The sequence below is a fragment of the Kryptolebias marmoratus genome, linkage group LG1 (genome assembly GCF_001649575.2).
Source record: "Kryptolebias marmoratus isolate JLee-2015 linkage group LG1, ASM164957v2, whole genome shotgun sequence".
NCBI classification, from domain to species: domain Eukaryota; kingdom Metazoa; phylum Chordata; class Actinopteri; order Cyprinodontiformes; family Rivulidae; genus Kryptolebias; species Kryptolebias marmoratus.
The window spans coordinates 33,710,498-33,730,252 of record NC_051430.1 but is presented as its reverse complement, the minus strand read 5'-3'; the positions used below and the strand labels follow the sequence as shown (position 1 = coordinate 33,730,252).

The 19,755-nt window shown below is 39.7% G+C and overlaps 1 protein-coding gene across 3 annotated transcripts in view; it reads right to left on the bottom strand.

Annotated features, from left to right (window-relative positions):
- Positions 1–1,036: 1,036 nt before the first annotated feature.
- Positions 1,037–19,755, bottom strand: part of large1 (LARGE xylosyl- and glucuronyltransferase 1) — an 88,228-nt gene continuing 69,509 nt past the window's right edge. The window contains exons 8-15 of one of the 3 annotated variants that reach the window (XM_017426372.3): positions 18,484–18,596; positions 12,391–12,516; positions 10,795–10,950; positions 9,026–9,189; positions 7,220–7,498; positions 6,986–7,132; positions 5,572–5,767; positions 1,037–3,168 (exon numbers count right to left, since the gene is read on the bottom strand). In XM_017426372.3, the coding sequence (XP_017281861.1) occupies positions 2,971–3,168; positions 5,572–5,767; positions 6,986–7,132; positions 7,220–7,498; positions 9,026–9,189; positions 10,795–10,950; positions 12,391–12,516; positions 18,484–18,596 (1,379 nt within the window). In that variant the 3' untranslated portion in view covers positions 1,037–2,970. Of the gene's footprint in view, positions 3,169–5,571; positions 5,768–5,801; positions 6,787–6,985; positions 7,133–7,219; positions 7,499–9,025; positions 9,190–10,794; positions 10,951–12,390; positions 12,517–18,483; positions 18,597–19,755 lie in introns of those variants that run through there. The other 2 variants (XM_017426374.3, XM_037977744.1) reach the window with 2 other exon arrangements.

Below are 19,755 nucleotides of genomic sequence, written 5' to 3'. Positions count from 1 at the left end.
AGAAGGGTTTGTGTGCAGGTTATAAGCATGCAAAAATTGGAGAATTGGGACAGTACAGGTTACGTCATCGATTTGTGCCTCTGCTTCGTAACTGTGACATCCAACATGGCGGACCGGTCGCTGTTTTGGCATTTTAAGAAGGTGCCAGTACGATTTTAAAAGTACAGTTTAGGTATTTTTGCTTTCCAAAGTCATTGCAGGAGATATTTGGCTGTTAAAATGTGTTTTGTTCTGACTTGTTGGATACGGAGCAAAGTTTGATAGTATTCACACGTGTACAGCCGAGTGAAACAAGAATTATTTCAATACTTTATATTTGAAAACATCTTTTTTCGTGACAGACGCAGCTCGCTCTGTCACCACTGCCATATTTCCATCTTTTAATTCAAAACCCTTTCATTGTCGATAAAGATAATTAAAAAAATTCTAAACGTCACATGCAGTGATGAATTGAGGATAAACACTTTGCCGAAGTCCACCTGGATGCGGGCTTAACCAAAGGGCAAATGTAGTACACAAAGGGGGCGGGGCTAAAGCGCACTCTGAAGGATTGGGACACGCTACGCACTCAAACTGTTCAGCATGAACGCGCATTTGAAGGACACGATGGTGGAAGTGCGAGGATTGGGACCGGGCCGATGTGTAGACAGAAGAAGAAGAAATACAGAGGACATAGAGGACATCATTCACAGCCACACAATGTGTGTTTACTGTTGGACCTTTAAGTATAAATTGGGTGATAGTCAGGAAGTACACAACAGTGTCATCATGTGATGATATCACTCCTTTGCCAAGTTCAGCCAAGAAAACTACTTAGTTATAGAAAAAGATCAAGGCTATGGTGAGAAGTTGTACTTTTTAAAAGAAGGCTGCCATTCTATTGGTTGCTGTGAAAACGCATCACTGGGTGGTTTAAATGAAAAAAAAACAATAGGTTAGAGTTAGAAATGTACAATTAGCTGATGGAAATTGGGATAAAATAATCTTCGTTAAATATGAAAACTTTCATACTGTGATACTTTACATGCAGTTCATCTTATCACCACTTGAAGTTAATTTTCCACCTATCGCCTGAAAACTGTTGTTTTTTTTCCTTTGGATCCATGAAAGGGAAATTTCATGGATCCAAAGGAAAAAAAACTTCTGAGTTTTCTTTTTTTTTGGCATATCTGTGAGTAAATGAAAAAAAAAAATCACATTTTCTGCCAGAGGTTGGAATACACCCAAATCTTGTTTAATCCAGGGGTCTACAAACGTTACTAACAGACATTTCTGCCCCTTCTCTCATGAAATGAAACTTGTCCAGAGCTGCAAACTGTGTTTGAAACCTGAAATAAAGATAATGCAACTCATTAGTGTTATAAAAGCATTACACATAAAAACTGCTTGTTAAGGGTAATAATGATTTTGCTCATGTCTGTTCAAATGTTCATAACTTTGTACCATTAAGAAAATATCACAAGAACCACTGGACAGATTTTAATCAAATTTTCAGAAAATAATTATTGGGTTGACATCTACAAATGATTAAGTTTTGAAGTAAACTCGATTCAAGTGGGCTGCCACAGAAAAGTGATCCAGGTAAACATAAAATCCGTTTTAAATATAATGAGCGTGGTGTGGGAATAGCAGTCAACTTTGCCTGTTTGTTAACAAAATGTCTGATAAAACAGAGGACAGATTGTATTGAAAATTTTAGAAAATAATTATTGAATGTACATCTACAGCAGATTACCTATTGGAGCCAACCCAATTCAAGATGGCCACCACAGCCAAATACCCGTACAAAACACAAAAATGGCTACAGTTTAGTCAGTTTTACATACACTGAGCTAAAGTGTGGTGAAAATCATTTCTAACACATCCTCTGAGTGACTTTTTGGGGAAATTGCATTAGATTATGCAAAATGTTATTTTCAAAGTTTGAACAAATGACTTTAATGTTGTAATTTCTCAAAAGATCATGACCTCAGTGTAAAACTCTGGCACTAAAGGTGGTGAGCAAAATGCAATCCTTCAAGGAACGCTAAATCTTCAATTCGTACTGTTATTAGAATCCATCCAACCGTTTTCTTTACCCGCTTCTCCATCCTGGGTCGCAGGGGGCTGGTGTCCATCTCCAGCAGTCACTGTGTGAGAGGCGAGAGGCGGAGGACACCCTGGACAGATCCGAGTCCATCAAAAGAAAGAAAACAAGACTTCATGTCCTCCTCTGAAGCTCCTGACAGTTCAGATTGTAAGACCAGCTCCCCTCCATGCTTCTGCCGACAAAACTAAAAATAATCCTGGTCTCTGGAAAGAAAATCAAAGTGTGAGCTCAGCATTTGTTTCTTCACCTTGTCAGGGAGCATAGTGACTTCCCCGACACTTCCTGTTGCAATGTTTGATCTCACTGCTCTGGATGGATTCTGACTCTGAGCTGAAGAGATGATCTCCAGCCATCCATCGCTCAACATTTTCTCATCTGAATCATCTGAGACAGACGAAGCAGCTGGAGATACTCAGCTTCCTCAACGCACACTTTTAAACCCTGGATTTATCTCGTTGTCTTATCTGACTTCCCACTTTACCGTCAGACAAACCGCTGCAGCTGGTTCTGAACACACACACACACACACGCACACACAATCTCAACCACCACTGGGCTGTCATTACTCTAACAACTGTAGCAAGGCATTGGATCTCTGCTTTGCTTTTGCTTCCTGCCTGAGATAGAGCTGGGGCCCCCACAGAAGTTGGACACTGGATTATCTCTTCTCCTCCACAACAGAGGACCAAATTTGGAGTCAAAGACTCAGGCGGTCTCACACTGATGTTCAAATGTTCTGTTCCAGTCTGAGGGACTCAAGTCTTGCAGAATCCCAGTGGGGTGCCATGGAAGCTGTTTCTGTGCCCCCCGCCCACCCTCGTCCTCCCCAGCTCATCGTGTCAGTAGTTCAGCACTGGGGGATGGAAGGTCTGCAGTGGTGGCTAGCTGTTGTTGTCAGCAGTCATATACTTGAGGGCGACAAAGCCATAGCGCCGCGACATGTTCTGCTGGAACTCCTCTTTCAGGGTTTTGAGGCAGACCCGGTACTGCTTGTTGGAGCGGAACTTGGTGATGTCGAAGCTGGGAGCGTGAGGCATGTGGATCATGTAGGCGTTGGGCAGAACCACAAACTCGTACTCCTGCACAGAGAGAAAAGAAGGAGATGTGTTCTGTTTCGGAGGCTTAATGATAAAGGTTTTAGGAGCCCAGGGAGGAGCCTTTTTTTTCTTTTTTGGACATGTTTAGCATTTTGCTAGTCTCTTTCTGCATTTAGGCTTTAGATATCACTTTGCTTTTTTGTTACGCTTTTAGCTAGTGGTTTGTTCCTTTTTAGCTTTCACAGAAAATTTCTCTTATCAATAATTAGTACTTTATCGGTCATGACTTCAGCCATAGAATATGGAGAGAAGGGCAGAAGTCTTCAGTAAAGTTAGGCTAACAGTCCTTTTTATATTTTCCTTAACATAAAAGGTGTAATTAGAGATGGCCTAAAGTCTGAAATGTATACAGGATCAATGGAGGACCCATGTCCTTATATAGTGGCACTGACTTTCCTGAATCAAATACTATTCTATTCAACTTAGACCCTATTTAGGGCACTTACTTTTAATTTCTCTTTTATTTTCAACTTTAAAATTTTTTTTTTAAATTGATAAACTTTATATTTACTGATAGTTTTTATGTTTATGAGGTTTTATGCTAAGGTTTTGTTTTTTTTAAACCGAATGATGACTGATTGTGCCTGAGAGGCCATTACTATCAGGGCTTTTTAATTATAAAACTATATCAAAGGACAGACATGAAGCACTGCAGTCAAACAGAGTACTTCAGAAAAGGACAGCCTTATCATAATTGAATACATATTAGTTTTAAAACACTGCCTGGCCAAAAAAAAGTTGCCATCCAAAAAAAAAAAAAAAAAAGGTTACACACTCTAATATTTTGTTGGACCGCCTTTAGCTTTGATTACGGCACACATTCACTGTGGCTTTGTTTCGATAAGCTTCTGCAATGCCACAAGATTTATTTCCATCCAGTGTTGCATTAATTTTTCACCAAGATCTTGCATTGATGCTGGTAGAGTCTGACCTTCTCCAGCACATCCCAAAGATTCTCAGTGGGGTTAAGGTCTGGACTCTGTGGTGAAAATGATGTCTCTCACTCCCTGAACCACTCTGACAATTCGAGCCCGATGAATCCTGGCATTGTCATCTTGGAATATGGGAAGAAAAGATCCATTGATGGAATAACCTGGTCATTCGGTATATTCAGGCAGTCAGCTGACCTTTGACCTCATTCTTTGAGCTCATCCTGTTGCTGAACCTGGAGCTGACCAACTGCAGCTACCCCAGATCATAGCACTGCCCCCACAGGCTTGGACAGCAGGCAACACTTCACCTGATGAGCCCATCACTCTGGAACAGGTTAATCTGGACTCATCAGACCACATGAGCTTCTTCCATCGCTCCAGAGTCCAATCTTTATGCTCCGCAGCAAACTGAAGCCTTTGTTTCCAGTTAGCCTCACTGATTAGTGGTTTTTCTTAAGGCTACACAGCTGTTCAGTCCCGATCCTTTGAGTTCCCTTCACACTGTGTGTGGAAATGCTCTTACTTTAACTATTAAACGTAACCCAGAGTTCTACTGTTTGATTTCACCAAACGTTTAATTGATCGTCGATCACGATCATTCAGGACTTTTTTCCAGCCACATTTCTTCCTCGAAGACGATGGGTCCCCACTATCCTTCCAGTTTTTAACAAGGCGTTGGACAGTTCTTAACCCAGTTTTAGTAGTTTCTGTAACCTCCTTAGATGTTTTCTCTGCTTGATGCATGCCAATGATTTGACTCTTCTCAAACAGACTGACATCTTTTCCACGACCACAGGATGTGTCTTTCAACATGGTTGTCTAAGAAATGAGAAGCAACTCATTGCACCAGTTGGGGTTAAATAACTTGTCAGCTGAAACATGATCACCCATTCAGTAATTATCCAATAGGAGGCTCGTACCTTTTTTCTTAGTTAAATCCAGGTGGTGACTGTTTTTTGGCCAGGCAGTGTATAAACAGCTGAAGATTAAAAAAGCACCACTATGTGATTTCTCAAGTTTTTAACTTTCTCCTTTCAATTTTAGCTCAAACTGCCTAAAGAACTGCATTTGTACTGGATTTCTTTTTTAAAGTAAATACACTCAACACACAGAATAACAGTATCCATAGTTTTGTAAACTGAAAGAATTTAGTATGTATAGTCATGGCAGAAAGGAAGTCCAAGTTCAAGGGAAAACAAAGTCCAGATAAAGGAGGAAGGTTGGAATTGTGGCATTAAATAAATAATATATTAAAAAAAACCAACCACTGACAGGGAACTTTTCTTTTTGTTTTTACACAGCTTTTCTATTTTGGCACCCTAGAAATGAAAGATGGACTTTTTTTTTTTACCCATGACTGTAAACATAAGATGCTCTAAGCCTTTTCTACTAAAAAAGGGAATGGCTCCATTAATTAAAAAAAGCGTGAAAGCAGAAAGTGGAGATCGTTCACCTGTGCATCCAGCTCCATAATGTGAGCCACTTTGTTCCAGCCAAAGCCCACAAAGCGGCGGTCATACTCAGGACAATCTCTCCTCACCATCACATACGGCTCAAAATCAGCCTCCCACTGCACTCTGTAGGGCGTGGTGGCTGTCCGCCATTTAGCAAAATTAGTTGGTGCGTGGCCTTTAGTCCACACATGGTATCTAAATAAAGCAGAAAGGAAGCCGTTTTTAAACATAGGTGAACCAATACTATTCCAACAATGAAGCAATGATTACAACCACAATTCCAAAAATGTTGAGACATGTAAAAACAAACAAACAACTCATTAACCCATATTTCATTGACTGTGGAACACAGAAAACATAAGAAATCTTTAAACTAAATAAATACACTTTAAAAAGAAGGTAATTTTGAATTTGATGGCAGCAACATATCTTTAAAAAGTTGGTCTGGGTTATTTTTATAGCTGTAAAAACAGCCTGTCGATGTCTAGAAGCTGAGAAGAGCAGCTGCTGGAGGTTTTGGAACGAATGTTGCCCCATTCTTGTCTTGGTGGAGGATCCTAGCTGTTCAACAGTCCTGGATCTTCTTTTTCTTTTACGATGCATCAAATGTGTTCAATTGGTTAGAGATCTGGACTCCAGGCAGGCCAGTTCAGCACCTGGACTCTTCTACTGTGAAGTCATGCTGTTGGAATGGACGCAGGATGCAGTTTAACATTCGTTTTGCTCAAATATGCAAGGCTTTCCCTGAAAAAGGTTTTCTTCTGATCACAAAACGGTTTTTAAATAAGCTTTGGTTCAGAGAAGATGGCAGTGTTTGTGGATGGCACAGCAAAATGTGTTCACAGACAGATTAGTGGAAGTGTTTCTGAGCCCATGCAGTCATGTCCAGAACAGAATCAGACCTTTTTTTTTTGATGCAGTGCCACCTGAGGGCCTGGGGTTTACAGGCATCCAATATTGACTTTTGGCCTGAAATGTCTCGAGCTTCTTCAAATATTTGATGATATTATCAAAATCTTTCCAAATTTTTGTTCAGGAACATTTTTCAGAAATGGTTCCACTATCTTTAGTTGAAAAATGTTTGCAGGTTTTTTTGCAAACTGATGAATCTCTGGCAATTTTTTTACTTTTGTGAAATTCAAAATGCTCCTCTTCCTCCTTGTTTTAGAGCCTTTTGTTGGTCCGGTCCTGTCCTGTCTTTTGGAGATGTGTTGCTGTCAAAAAATTCAAAATGACCTTATTTTATCAAAAAAAAAAAGGGGTTTATGAGTTGCAAATGATCACATTCTGGGTTTTCTTTTCATATTTTTACAATATTCCAACTATTTAAAAATTGGTGTTGTAAATTCAACATTATTATACTAAACTTTTATGTCTGTTGAGTAAAAAATGAGTAGCTGAGGTATCACGCACCTGAAGGTGAAGAGTGTTCCCATGTCAAGCTGAGAAAGAAGCTCAGCTTTAGATTTTGGGAAAGACAGGCGATATCGTAGTGTCTCAAAGGCGGGAACCACCAGAGCTTTTTTGGTGTTGGCCATATCCAGCTGAACAACTGATTTTCTGTAAAGTGTCACAGAATCAAAATTAAATCCTGCACTTCAATAAAGACAGCCTTGAAAACTAGTAAAAAAAGTTGTGTTTCCTTACCTGAGATACTCGTAGAGGCCATACATGGGCAGGAAGTCAATATCTGACAAAAACATGTAGGGTGTGCCGACCTGCTGCATTGCCACATTTCGCAGCAGGTTCACAGGATAGAACTGGCCCTCTTTGTAGACTATATGGTAGCCCACGTTCCCTCGGCTCATGAGCACTTCAGATCCCTGAGCATAGCGCAGGAACTGCTGGGCCTCAGCGTCTGAGAGGTACAGGGCCAAGCTGATGGGACCTTCCCAGTGTTTACAGATGGCCTCCAACATCTGGAGCCTTTACAGGACAGAAAACAGGTCCACAACATCAAAATAGACACAGATCTGCCAGAACATTGCTTTTTTGACTCGCTAAGATTAACATTCTGTACTATTGTTTTGCAATTGAAAAAGGATACGGCTGCAGATATATAAAGTGTTCAAATCATTTTGCAACGTTTGGTCCTATTGTGGTTACTCTCAAGTCAAGGTTAAACCAACCAACGCTGCTTTTACTAAAAGACTGCTTTTGGTGTTTCCTTTTGATATTAACTTCAAAGGATTCAGAGTGTAAGCCCTGAAAAGAACAAAGAATAATACAATAAGAAATAAAAGGTGAAAAGGCTAAAATTCAGTCAGTCTTATAGATATTGACCTAAAATTTGTCATCGTAGCAGCTGACACTGATTTCCAACACATATTCGAAACGCTAACAGATCTTTGTGCAAAATTGCAAAATTTTGAGTCAAATCTGTCTGTTAGCAAAATATCTCGTGAACTAGATGGATTTTCATGAAACTTTTTAGGAAATAATCATTGTCTTTATCAAAGACCCTAATGAGGCTCTCACTTATTTTAGAAGCTTTGAACAATTTGGTATAAATAATATGCAGGCCAGATAGAGTACCTGTCCTAATAGTTAAAAAAAAAAACAATTTTCAAGTCCTTGAATGACCCCAAACATTTTGTAAAGACCATCCATGTTCTGACTTCCTTTTTACAATATAATTTTGTCCCAGTGTGCAGGAGTAAAGGTGCACATGCTGCTCCATACTTTATTCCACACACACCAACTCAGCTCTGTGACTACCTCTGCTCTAGGCTCAACTTCTGCTTCCTACTCGTTTCACACATGATATCAACACAAGCAAGAAGATTAAAAAAAATTTAACTCAGTGAAGAGGTTCAATGTTCTGTCATTAATTGTTATATTTATCAGAACCAACACTTCAAAAAAGGTGGTATTACTTTTAATAGGTGAGTGTTATGCCATGTTAGTTCATAAATCATTGAAAATGTTTAGTTTTCAGTTTTTGTCTATCTTGTTCATAGTGTATGCTGTCAGAAAATAGTTCATAAATCAAAAAGTACTTGTGCTAAAATGATAAACGACCCACCATTGTAACCCCTAGGTAAATAGATACTTTCCAGAAACATGAGTAATGATGTGGAACTATCAATTTTATTCAGCTTCAGCACATTTTGAGGTCCTGATTCAAGGAGGTCAGAATTCTAGTGTACTGAGAGGGACGGACAAAAAACACACTTACAGCTCCTATTACTGTTAATAACGCTTGCACTATAAAACAAAATGTACATGTTGCCGATAAGGTTGTGTAATTCTGCATGTTTTAACTTCAAAAATCCAGCTTACAAATAATTTATCAACAAATTTCAGCAAAGTAATTAAGCACCCAGCATTCATGTTGCATCTGCACATAAAAAGGTGATATCTTTTGTTACTCTGTGGAATTTACCAATTTTAACACCCGCAGAGTAAGAAATGTTAGTGAAATTTCCCAGGTGAGTCGGTGAAGATCCGTACCTGTCCATCGAGAGCTGAGCAACAAGAGTGACATCAGTGCTGTCCGAGCTGGGCTCATACTCATAGTGGAGGAAGTAAAGATGAGTTCGATGGAGGGTGAATCGCTCTCGGCGAAACTCGTAGCACGGATCATCTTCATCGAGCTCTGATAAAGTCTTCTGGAGCTGCAGACAAACAGAATGTGGGGGACAACCTGAGTCGATGTTTTTAACTAAAGGTTTGGGACTCTGCTGGTTAGGAAGCCAGAATTAGGGGTTGAGTGTGTTTAGGTGCAGAACATTAATCTGATTCCAGGTCCGATTTTATATCTGCTTTATTTCATGGTAACATTTAGGTTTTTCTATCAGAATAAACAGCATCAGAACCAGAATAAAGCAAAAAAAAGGTTGCTGGTTCTACAGAGAAAAAGTGCCTCCAGACTTTCAGATCCATTAGCTGCTATTCTTCTTTAGTTACGTTTATAGCAGGGGTGGGCAATCCTGGTCCTCAGGGCCACTATCCTGCAGGTTTTCCTTGTTCCTCTGCTCCAACACACCTGATTCAGTGGTTAAATCACCTCTTCATGTTCTGCAGAAGCCTGTTAATCACCCATTGATTCAGATCAGGTGTGTTGGAGCAGAGAAACAAGTAAAACATGCAGGATGGTGGTCCTGAGGACCAGGGTTGCCCACCCCTGGCTTATAGTGTCATAAAATTCAAAGTATTGTTCCTTGCTTTTAAATGGACAAGTTGAAAAGTCAAGCTATACTTTGAATAGCACACTGCATGCAGGAATGACATGTTTCCTGAATACAAGATTGTCCTTTTGCACCACATTTGTCTCGGAGTTCTGTGGGGTCCAAATTTATTAGTGTTGTCCTTGGATGTCACTCCTCAAGTAGACAAGACACGACTAACTGAGTTGTTTGACAGAGAAAATATACAACCAACTGATGACATCTTTTTTTAAACAAGCATATAAGTTTAGGGAAATTCAGGTGCTGTACACAACTGAATGACAGCTTAGAGCAGGGGCCTCCAATCCTGGTCCTGGAGAGCGACTATCCTGCAGGTTTTCCTTGTTTCTCTGCTCCAACACACCTGATTCAGAGGTTAAATTCCCTCTTCATGTTCTGCAGAAGCCTGTTAATCACCCATTGATTCAGACCAGGTGTGCTGGAGCAGAGAAACAAGTAAAACATGCAGGATGGTGGCCCTGAGGACCAGGACTGGCCACCCCTGGCTTAGAGCAACAGGTTCGGTAACAGAATACACCCCGTCTCTATCACGTCACTTTTACACATTTAAACTGTAGGAACGCTATGACACAAAATTGAGGTGGTTTTGAGACCATGACTTTTAACAATGTGATATACATTGAAACCAGTTGTGGTTTCTGGACCTGAATATCTTGGGAACAAACTTTGTAGCCTTTAACTTCCTCTTTATGACACTAACCTTGCCTGCAGGTCTGTTAAGTGTGAATGGTATGATTTTTGACCAGGATGTTTCCTTTCACTCCCAAATAAAAATGTTACCAGGACTGCTTTCTTCCACCGGTGCATTACGAGTAAAGACAGAAACATTCTGTGCCCCGTCATGGTATCAAACATTCAGTACAGGATGCTGCAAGGACTGAATGTCTATTTACTGTCAAATATTTCCCACACACTCCCAGACTCGTTGGAAATGTTGTTAAATAAGGGAGGCGACTGGGAGCTCCCAAAGACAGCCTTTAGGAGTGAAACGGACTGATTTGCTAAATGAAAGTGAAACCAAAATGCACCTACGTTCTCACTGTTCTGGTCGGCCTCGCTCGCACAGCCGAACAGCTCGCGGCGTAGAAGGTTGCCATCGTATTCAAGAAAAGTCAGGTAAAGATTCCTGAAGAACTCTACATGCTTGTTCTTCACTCGCAGCTTCTTTGGAGAGTTCCAGTGGATCACCTGAAGAGGAGGACCAAAGAGAGGAGGGGGACGCAAAAAGAAGTACTGAACTGTTCTCATGGTCACTAACAAAGAAAACTAGAGAAAGGACATTTTCTTGGCCCTCGAGGACCAGGATTGGACCCCCCNCGATCTACTGGTTTACAGACTGGAAGTGAGGTGCAGGAGTAGATTTGATTAAAAGTTTCAGCTGAAACTTATGTGTCGGCTGTTTAACATGTTGAGTCAAACCAAAGTTTGGAGCTTTTTTTGCTTTTTTGCTTATTTTAAAGTGTATTTATTGTGTTGTCAACATGGATGTTAAAGTCTCCCATAATTATTAGACAGTCATAATCAATGCATATCATAGCTAACAGCTCGTTAAAGTCAATGAAACAATTTGCCACATATTTTTGGGGTTTTGTATACAGTTAGTGTCAGAGTTCGTTCGTGGCCTTTTACCTCGATTCCTAAATATTCAAAAGAGTCAAAATTTCCCAGGGAAACCTTTTTACAGTTTAATGAAGTTAAATTGTTAAAGTTAAATAAGTTAAAGCATAACTAACGTTGGCTAAAAGCTAAAGGGCAAAAGGTTGGCTAAAAGCTAATTGCAGCAAAAAGCTATCTAAAAGTATCAAAATGCTAGTTGAGGCTAAAACTAACAAAAGCCTGATTCGTGTGAGGATTTGGGTTTGTGTTTGTATAAGGGTTATTGTTTCTTTAATTCTGTTATTTGGTTCCTGCACCCTTCGTTTACCTTTCCTCTGCCTAATCAGTCACCTATGTTCATTTTGCATTCACCATCTGCCTTTCGAACCTGGTCTTCTTCCTCATTTACTGGCTCGCATTTCTGGTTTTTCTTGTGTCTTTGGTGCCCTGGATTGTTGTAAGTTCTGTTTATTTAGTTTGGTTGCTGCCACGCCAGCCTTTTCTCTTTCTTTTTGTTAAGAAGTTAGTTTTACGTAGATTTCCTCCGTGTCTGCCTGCATTTTGGGTTCCAACGAACCACTAATCGTAACGACTGGAGGCTAAAAATAACAAAACAATAACTAAAAGTTGCAAAATGTTAGCTAAAGACAAAACAAAAGCTAAAGGCTAACTTTAACCTAAAGTAGTAAAAGGCTACCTAAAAGTAACAAAATGTTAAGAATAAGCTAGCTAAATGTAGCAAAATGCTAGTCAAAAGCTAAAAGTGATAAGATACGAGCTAAAACAAAAGCATAAGGAGACAAAAACAACGCAGGTCTGCTGAAATAGATTTTTAAAGAGAAAAATGGTTTTGAAGGAACTGAAGAGTCCTCAGTGTATTCCTTTGGGGAAAGTATGTGGAAAAAAATATAAATATTTTCAACACAGTATGCAGAAGTAGTTTGACTGCAACCCCCCCCCCACACAAGTTTTATTGTAATAAGATAAAAGCAGAAAGCATGCTGGGTCCGAGTGTGTAACTGCAGCTCTCACCTTCAGGTCGGAAACATCTTTGTAGCACTTCTCAGAGCGGGTGTGATCTGACAGCTGAACGTTCCAGAAGCAGGGCAGCTGGTGGACTAGAAACGGGTTCTGCTTGATCACCGCGTTGAAGATGTCCTGTAGACACAAGATATGTTTAACAGAACTACTCTCATTGTTAAACTAAAGACAGAGTGTGGAAATCTTCTTTTCATCACAATCGTATGACTGAATTCGACACACATGAGCATGCAACAATACAAGGCCCAAAATAATCTGACACTCATGTCCATGTCAGGGTTTGAGCCCAGATCCATAACTAGTCTCCATGTGATCTAAATTCTGTACAACTCAGAGAGTTACTTCTGAGTGTTGTGTAAACAAGTCTTGAGTCTGTGTATTCAGTGGGTAGAGATGAGAATTAATATCGGTTGAATACTATTGGCAGGTTTTGTTCATTAAAAGGTTAATATGGAAACACACTATGAAGGAACCTGTAGGCAATACCTGATGTTTAAGTTGGGAGTTTATGATCTGTATGTTAATCTTCTTCAGTGTTTATGTTTACAATCGGGGTCCACAAGGTTAAATATTAAGCTGCATGTTGAATTTGATTCCCCTGCTTTTTCTTCTCTCAGTCTTTTGGTAGTTATAAGGTTGTTAGATGTACTTTAGTTGCCTTTATTATGACCAGTTCTCAACTGGCCTTCCTGGATTCTCAGACCTTCTCTGATCTCGGCAGCTAGGATTTCATAAAATGATCAAACCACTTTCGTACGATTCCGCCCTCTTCTGGCTCAACCCAGCAGATAATTTTAGCACACTTGCAGGAGCAAGCAAAGGTAGCCAATGATCTTCTTTTGTAGTTCAACTTAAACGTGTTCTTCCTGCTGTGGAGACACATCAAACTGAGCTACTTGTTCCAAGTTTTGAATTCTGCAGCTTGAGATTTTAAACCTATTAGAGTGGACATTAATGTTGCACTTGATCTTCCCTGTAGCTTCACATTTACTTACTACCCACCACCAAAAGGCAAGCGAAGATGGTGCCTGTGTTTGACTCTGCCACTGTAACTGTTGGCTTGTGTGTCTACAGACTTCAGCTTTGTCAATTTCTTCCTCCTGTCATGTAAACAACTCTGAAATTCTCCCCACTTGATCATTTGGGGACTGCTGCTGTTCAAGTATTTTATTATCGACAGGCTCTGCTTTCAATCAGAGGTCGCTCGGACTCGTTAATAACTTCACGCGTCTGGATCTGTGTTGGACCTGTCTGCTGAAGTTCACACAAACTCCCTTCACTATTGTGCTCAAAGGAGAACAAGAGGAAGCAGAGCTGGGATTCAAGTGAAATTGTGGTTTCTGTGGAAGCGCCGTGTTGCTAAGCAACAACACTGTGCATTCTTACCCAACTCGCCCTCTGTCTTTCTGAACTGATTGGATCATTTCATTTCAGAATAGGGATCGTTACTTCAGGTGGTGCTTCATCCCTGCATCCCAGGTCAGTCGGTCTGTCTTTTTGTCTTTGGTTTATGGCAGCAATAATTACTCTACAGCTGGCCCAGGTTGCTGCTGCAGAGAACCCGACTCTAAAGTTGATATGGATGGCTCTCCTTAATGCTCATTCTGTTGCCAATTATTTGTTTTGAATGGTTTTTGTAAGCACCAAGAAACTGGATTTCTTTTCATATGTCTTTCATTGAACTTTGTTCTGAATGATACTGCTATCTGAGCCTAGTAGAGAAGGAGGACTTGTTTTGGTGTTTAGGAATCAACACACATGTCGTCCTACTGATGCTGGACAGTTTTCCACTTTCTAACTGCAACTTGGTGGGAAAAACTTTCTTTTTTTCTCTGTGCTTTAATTTATCAGTCACATGTTCAGTCCAGCCACCTTTGCAAATGTATTTAGTGACTTTTTATCTTCTAGAATAAAGCTGTCCAGGCTGAATAGTTCCATGTGGACAATAAGTCTGATCTCTTTCCAAAACGTTTTATTACCCTAATGGAATCTTTAAATATTGTCCAAAATGTCTCTGCTCCTATGCATGCCCTGGATCTGGTCTTAAACACCTCAAGATACCTGTGTGGAGGATATTTTTATTTCAGATAATTGCATTTTTTTTTATTCTATCTTTTGATCTTGAAATGTCTAAAACTCATTGTGTAATCTGTTCTTGTTTTTAACTATAAATAATGATGTGGATCCTTGAGCCAAGTCTTTTAACAAGCCCCATCATGAAGATTAAAAAAAAAGGGTTCTTCCCACTGAAACAAGATTAGCTCTTTCATCTAAATCTGTGACCTGGATAAATGACCAAACTCCCTGAAGTGGCTTTGTAAGAAGACTGTTTGTGGAGGTCAGCTGGTCTCTATTTTATTCTCTTTTAACAATAGGGTAAAGATGCAAGAGCTTCTTATTCTTCAAAGTTGTTTTTTAACAGTCAGCGTAATCCTAAATGTTTGTTTGATACCAGTCATCATAGAAGTTCCTTATCTTTTTCATTATATGAATGTATATTATTGTTCCATCGATTTAATTCATTATAAACTGTTGTCTTACTACAGGTCAGGTCCCTGGATCATTTTAAAATTTAACCTTTGATCCTAAGCACAAGACAACCTTGGTTTAAAACTGTGGCATGAAAGGCAGTAGTTGATATGCATTACTTCAACAAATGCTAGACCTTTAATTTATTCTAGGATGCCTTTCTGCTTTGCAATGGTCATTTGCGGTTTCGTAGTTTTACCCAAGGTGTGAGTGGGATCCGTTTATTGAAAAACTGTATATAAAACAAATGTTCCAAAGAAAACACAATTTTGGTGCTAATGTTGGTCACTTTCCAAACTCAGCATGGGATTAAATGACAAACCTTTGATGTTATTTTGACATATTTTCCTTGCAAACCTCTGAGACTGTCTGAAAGAGTTTATAAGGACAAAGTTTGCTTTCATTGTAGAGGTTTTCACTATAGGCTTTAAGAGATTCATGAGTCACTTTCATTAATGGTTTAAGAAGTAAAAGATTCACCTTCGGTGAAATAATCCTTTTAAAGATTCTCCCCAGCTGTTCTTTAATGGTCCTGACTTTTCCACCATCGTTTTACGCCTGCAGTATTTCAGCCTTTTATACATTATTGATATGTGTGATTACACTCATAAAAGTGAGTGCTCCAAAGTGCTTTGGGAACATATCCTTTTGTTTCATCTAACTTTTGACTTTTAAAATGTGTGCAGGCTCACAGGACAAGCCTTGGTGACAGACTGGAGCTTTCTAATGGGACACATAAAGTCTCTATAACCATGTAATGAATATTGCGATAAAGAGGGCTTTCAGTCTATTGGATGAACTCATACAGCGGAAAACGACTTCCAGAGACCATTCATTTCCCAAACTACATACCTTGCGGGACTTTACTTAATGAAGGTTTAATTAAATTCTCATAAATGCATGTGTAGCTGAGCTCTGAGGAGCTTCAAAAGAAAGGAGAACGTTCTTACTGAGGTTTGAGTGTTTGTATTCACAATATTCCACATAGACAACAAACATATTAGGATAACACATGGAGGAGGGCAGAAAAACTGATCTGAGAGCAGACCAGGAGCCTCTCAGAAAAAATACAACTCACCCAACAGAAGCTAGACTGGAGCTGATCTGTCAGAAGTTTATAATTAAACTTAGACACGTACATTTCCTCCAGATGTTTATTAAAATATTTAAAACTTTGTTGCCTTTGGGAAGTTTAAGGACAGGGTTTTCGATCTTTGAAATGCAGAGACATTGTAAAAAATATAAATAAATAAATACAAAATTCAACAATTTTCAAACCTCATAAATCCATATTTTATTTACAATGGAACAGTAAAAAAATATCAACTGCCTAAACTAAGACATTGTACCATTTTAGATTGGTACAATGGCAGCAACACATCTAAAAAAAAGCTGGGACAGCTCTATGTTTCCCTTGGTGAAGCATCTTCAACCCTGCCCTTAAACATCAGTCTAGAAACATTTAGAACCTGGAGGTTCTGGAGGGAAATGTCGCCCTGTTCTTGTCTGAAGTAGGATGTCAGTTAAACTGTCCAGAGTCTTTGACAAACTTTCGGTTTGATGATATGTCACATATTTTTAACTGGTGAGAGGTATTGACTGCAGATACAGGATCCAGTTTAGTCTTGCTTAAATATGCAACACCTTACTTGAAAAACACATTACCTGGATAGGGACACATGTTCTAAAACCTATATGTACTTTTCTGAATTGATGGTGCCTTTCCAACATGCCAGAGGCACTAATGCATCCCCATACCATCAGAGAGGTCTTTTAAACTGTTCGCTGTAGTACATCTCCTCTTTAGTACAGAGGACATGCCATCTATGGTTTTCTAAAAGAATTTCAAATTTTGATTTATCTGACCACAGAACAGTTTTCTATTTTGCCTCAGTCGATTTTAAACGAGTTTTGGCTCAGAAAAGACAGCAATGTGTCTGGATGTGTTCCTGAGGTCATGCAGGGATCTCCGTCACAGAATCAGAACTGTTTGCCAGCGATCATGGCCACTCAATACTGATTCTTGCCTTGTCCTTTAACACACAGACTTATCCAGATTCTTGAACTCTTTTGATGATATTATGAGCTGTAGATGACTGGATATTCAACATATTCCCAATTTTATGTTGAGGAATATTATAAAATGATTCCACTTTTTTTAGACACAGTTTTTACAGCCTGTTGAACCTCTGCCCATCTTTACTTTTAAGAGATTCACCCTTCTCCAGAACATCTCAAAGATTCTCAATGGGGTTAAGGTCTGGACTATGTGGTGGCCAATCCATGTGTGAAAATGATGTCTCTTGCTCCCTGAACCACTCTGTCACAACTCGAGCTCGATGAATCCTGGCATTGTCATCTTGGAATATGCTCGTTCCATCAGGAAAGAAAAAATCTTTTTCCGGCCACTTTTCTTCCTCGAAGACGATGGGTTCCCACTATCCTTCCAGTTTTTAACAAGGCGTTGGACAGTTCTTTATCCAGTTTCAGTAGATTCTGTAGTCTCCTTAGATGTTTTCTCTGCTTGATGCATGCCAGTGATTTGACTCTTCTCAAACAGACTGACATCTTTTCCACGACCACGGGATGTCTTACGACATGGTTGGGGTTAATTAATTTGTTGTCAGCTGAAACATAAATACCCATGCAGTAATTATCCAATAGGAGGCTCGTACCTATTTGCTTAGTTAAATCCAGGTGGCAACTTTTTGTTTGGCCAGGCAGTGTAATTTGTGGAGATTATTATTAACTATGAACTTATTTATTACCTTGTGTATGTAACTTAGTCACGTAATGAACTTGTTGCTGTCTTTGAATAAAAGGCAGCTCACCCGCGGCTCGACTTTTCAATCAGGCGAACTTTCTGACAGACGGATGTGACGTCAGCCTCCGTGGCGGGAGTCCCACACTCCGGCGGCGGGAGGCGGAGTCAGCTCTGGGCGCAGGAGAGGTGCGCCCTGAACGGTCCTATCTCTTGTACTGAGAGGAGCTACTGCGCATGTGCAACTTTTAACGAGAGTCTATGGACAAAGATTTTTGTGCCCCGGGGCGGAAAAACGTCACCAATCAGACAACGTTGAAGAACGAAACAACTTTACTTATCATTAACTATAAAATATTGATCTTTAACAACTAAATATATATATACATATATTTCAAAATATTTTTAATGTACTATTTAATTTTTATTTATTTTTTTTACGTCTTATTCAAGGTAATGTGAGTGGTGGGGCGGCGCCCTAGCGCCCTCTATTGGCCAGCCGCCACTGGTTATGATCTTTTTATTGTGCATGTGTGATGTTAGATCGTAGTTTGTTTGCATATTTTATTTCCATATTATTCCATTTCTCATTAGTTTTACCATCAACCAACCTGGGACTACATTAAAATTAGCACTGAAGGGTAAACATTGTCCCTTTTATATAAAATAAACAGAAAATAAACAGAACAGAGTTGCCAGATGGATTCAGAATTTGCTTTTGTACTACAGGAGTTGTGTGGACTAAATATGCTGAGTAATTCATACATGTGGAAAACTGTGTGTGAATGTGACACCTGGTCAGCTAGCGAAGTGGACAACATGCTCATGAGTTCCCTTTCTGCAGTCAGCCTCCACATCTGCTCCCATCTGAGCTTCCGGAGTCGATCCAGGAGAAGTAAAATCACCCCTGCAAAGGAAACGCACACAGATGTAGAGCAGAATGTGTCAACAGGAGTCGGACAGAGATCAGGATGTGGCTCGGACTGTCAACTAAGTGCGTTTTACAAACTTTAAGAGAACATTTTACACATGAAACTACAACTGTTCTCCCAAGAGAAACAGCAGAAAAACAGAGTTTCTGTCTTTGGTTCCTACATCGGAAAATAAATCATTCTCACTCCTATAAACCAACTCTTTACAGTGAATTTCACAGGGAGAGATGTGCTGAACTACATTTCAGACTGGAGAAAATAAATCATCTTTCACACCCTGTCGCGACCCATCTGTTGCCACGGTTACGGCCACGCAGCTGAACTGGAGGCTCTCTGTTTTGATGCGACATATGTCCTTGTTCTCCCGGGAAGAGCTTTTCATTCACACTGATGATGTTTCTGAGCAGAGAACGGAGGTTTTTAGATGCAGACTGCAGCACCCCACGCCCCCCGACTGAGGCAGCTGTAAAACTCCAAATCCTGGTTTGTTCTGGATTAGCCGAGAGAAAATTATGCACAAGTATTTATGTGTCATAAGAGGTACAGAAGAAACTGGATTACTATTGTGATACTATTACTATTTTGAGTTTGTATTACTACTCTGAATCAGTATTCACACAACTATTAGCTTAGCTGTTGTAAATAGCTCTTTGAACAACCTCAGTTAGAGAGAAACAGAGTTTAATTCTGATAGAGCTGAGGAGCTAATGGCTAGTCTGAGCACAGCTAAGACCAAAGTAGATCACTGCCACCTTAAAAGATCTGACAGAGGTTCACGTCGTGTAAATTTAAATGGACTGTGGAGGAAAGGTTGAAATAACAGAGTGTACCTGAAGTAGTGCTGGGCGATATGGAACAAATCCTACATCACGATATGAATAATTTTATATCACGATAACGATATATATCACAATATACCCCAATTACGTACGTTGTCAGTTATTCTCTGAAAAATATGAAAAAAATAATCTCATTTCTTACCTTTTTCAAGCTGTATTTCGAAGTGACATTTAACTGAACTTTCACAAATGAGATCTGCTGCATTTTAGTGCAGCAATATATATGTACCTGTTAGACGTAACAGTATCAAATGACAACAGACTCCATTATCTTCGGCCGGCTATAGTTTCACTT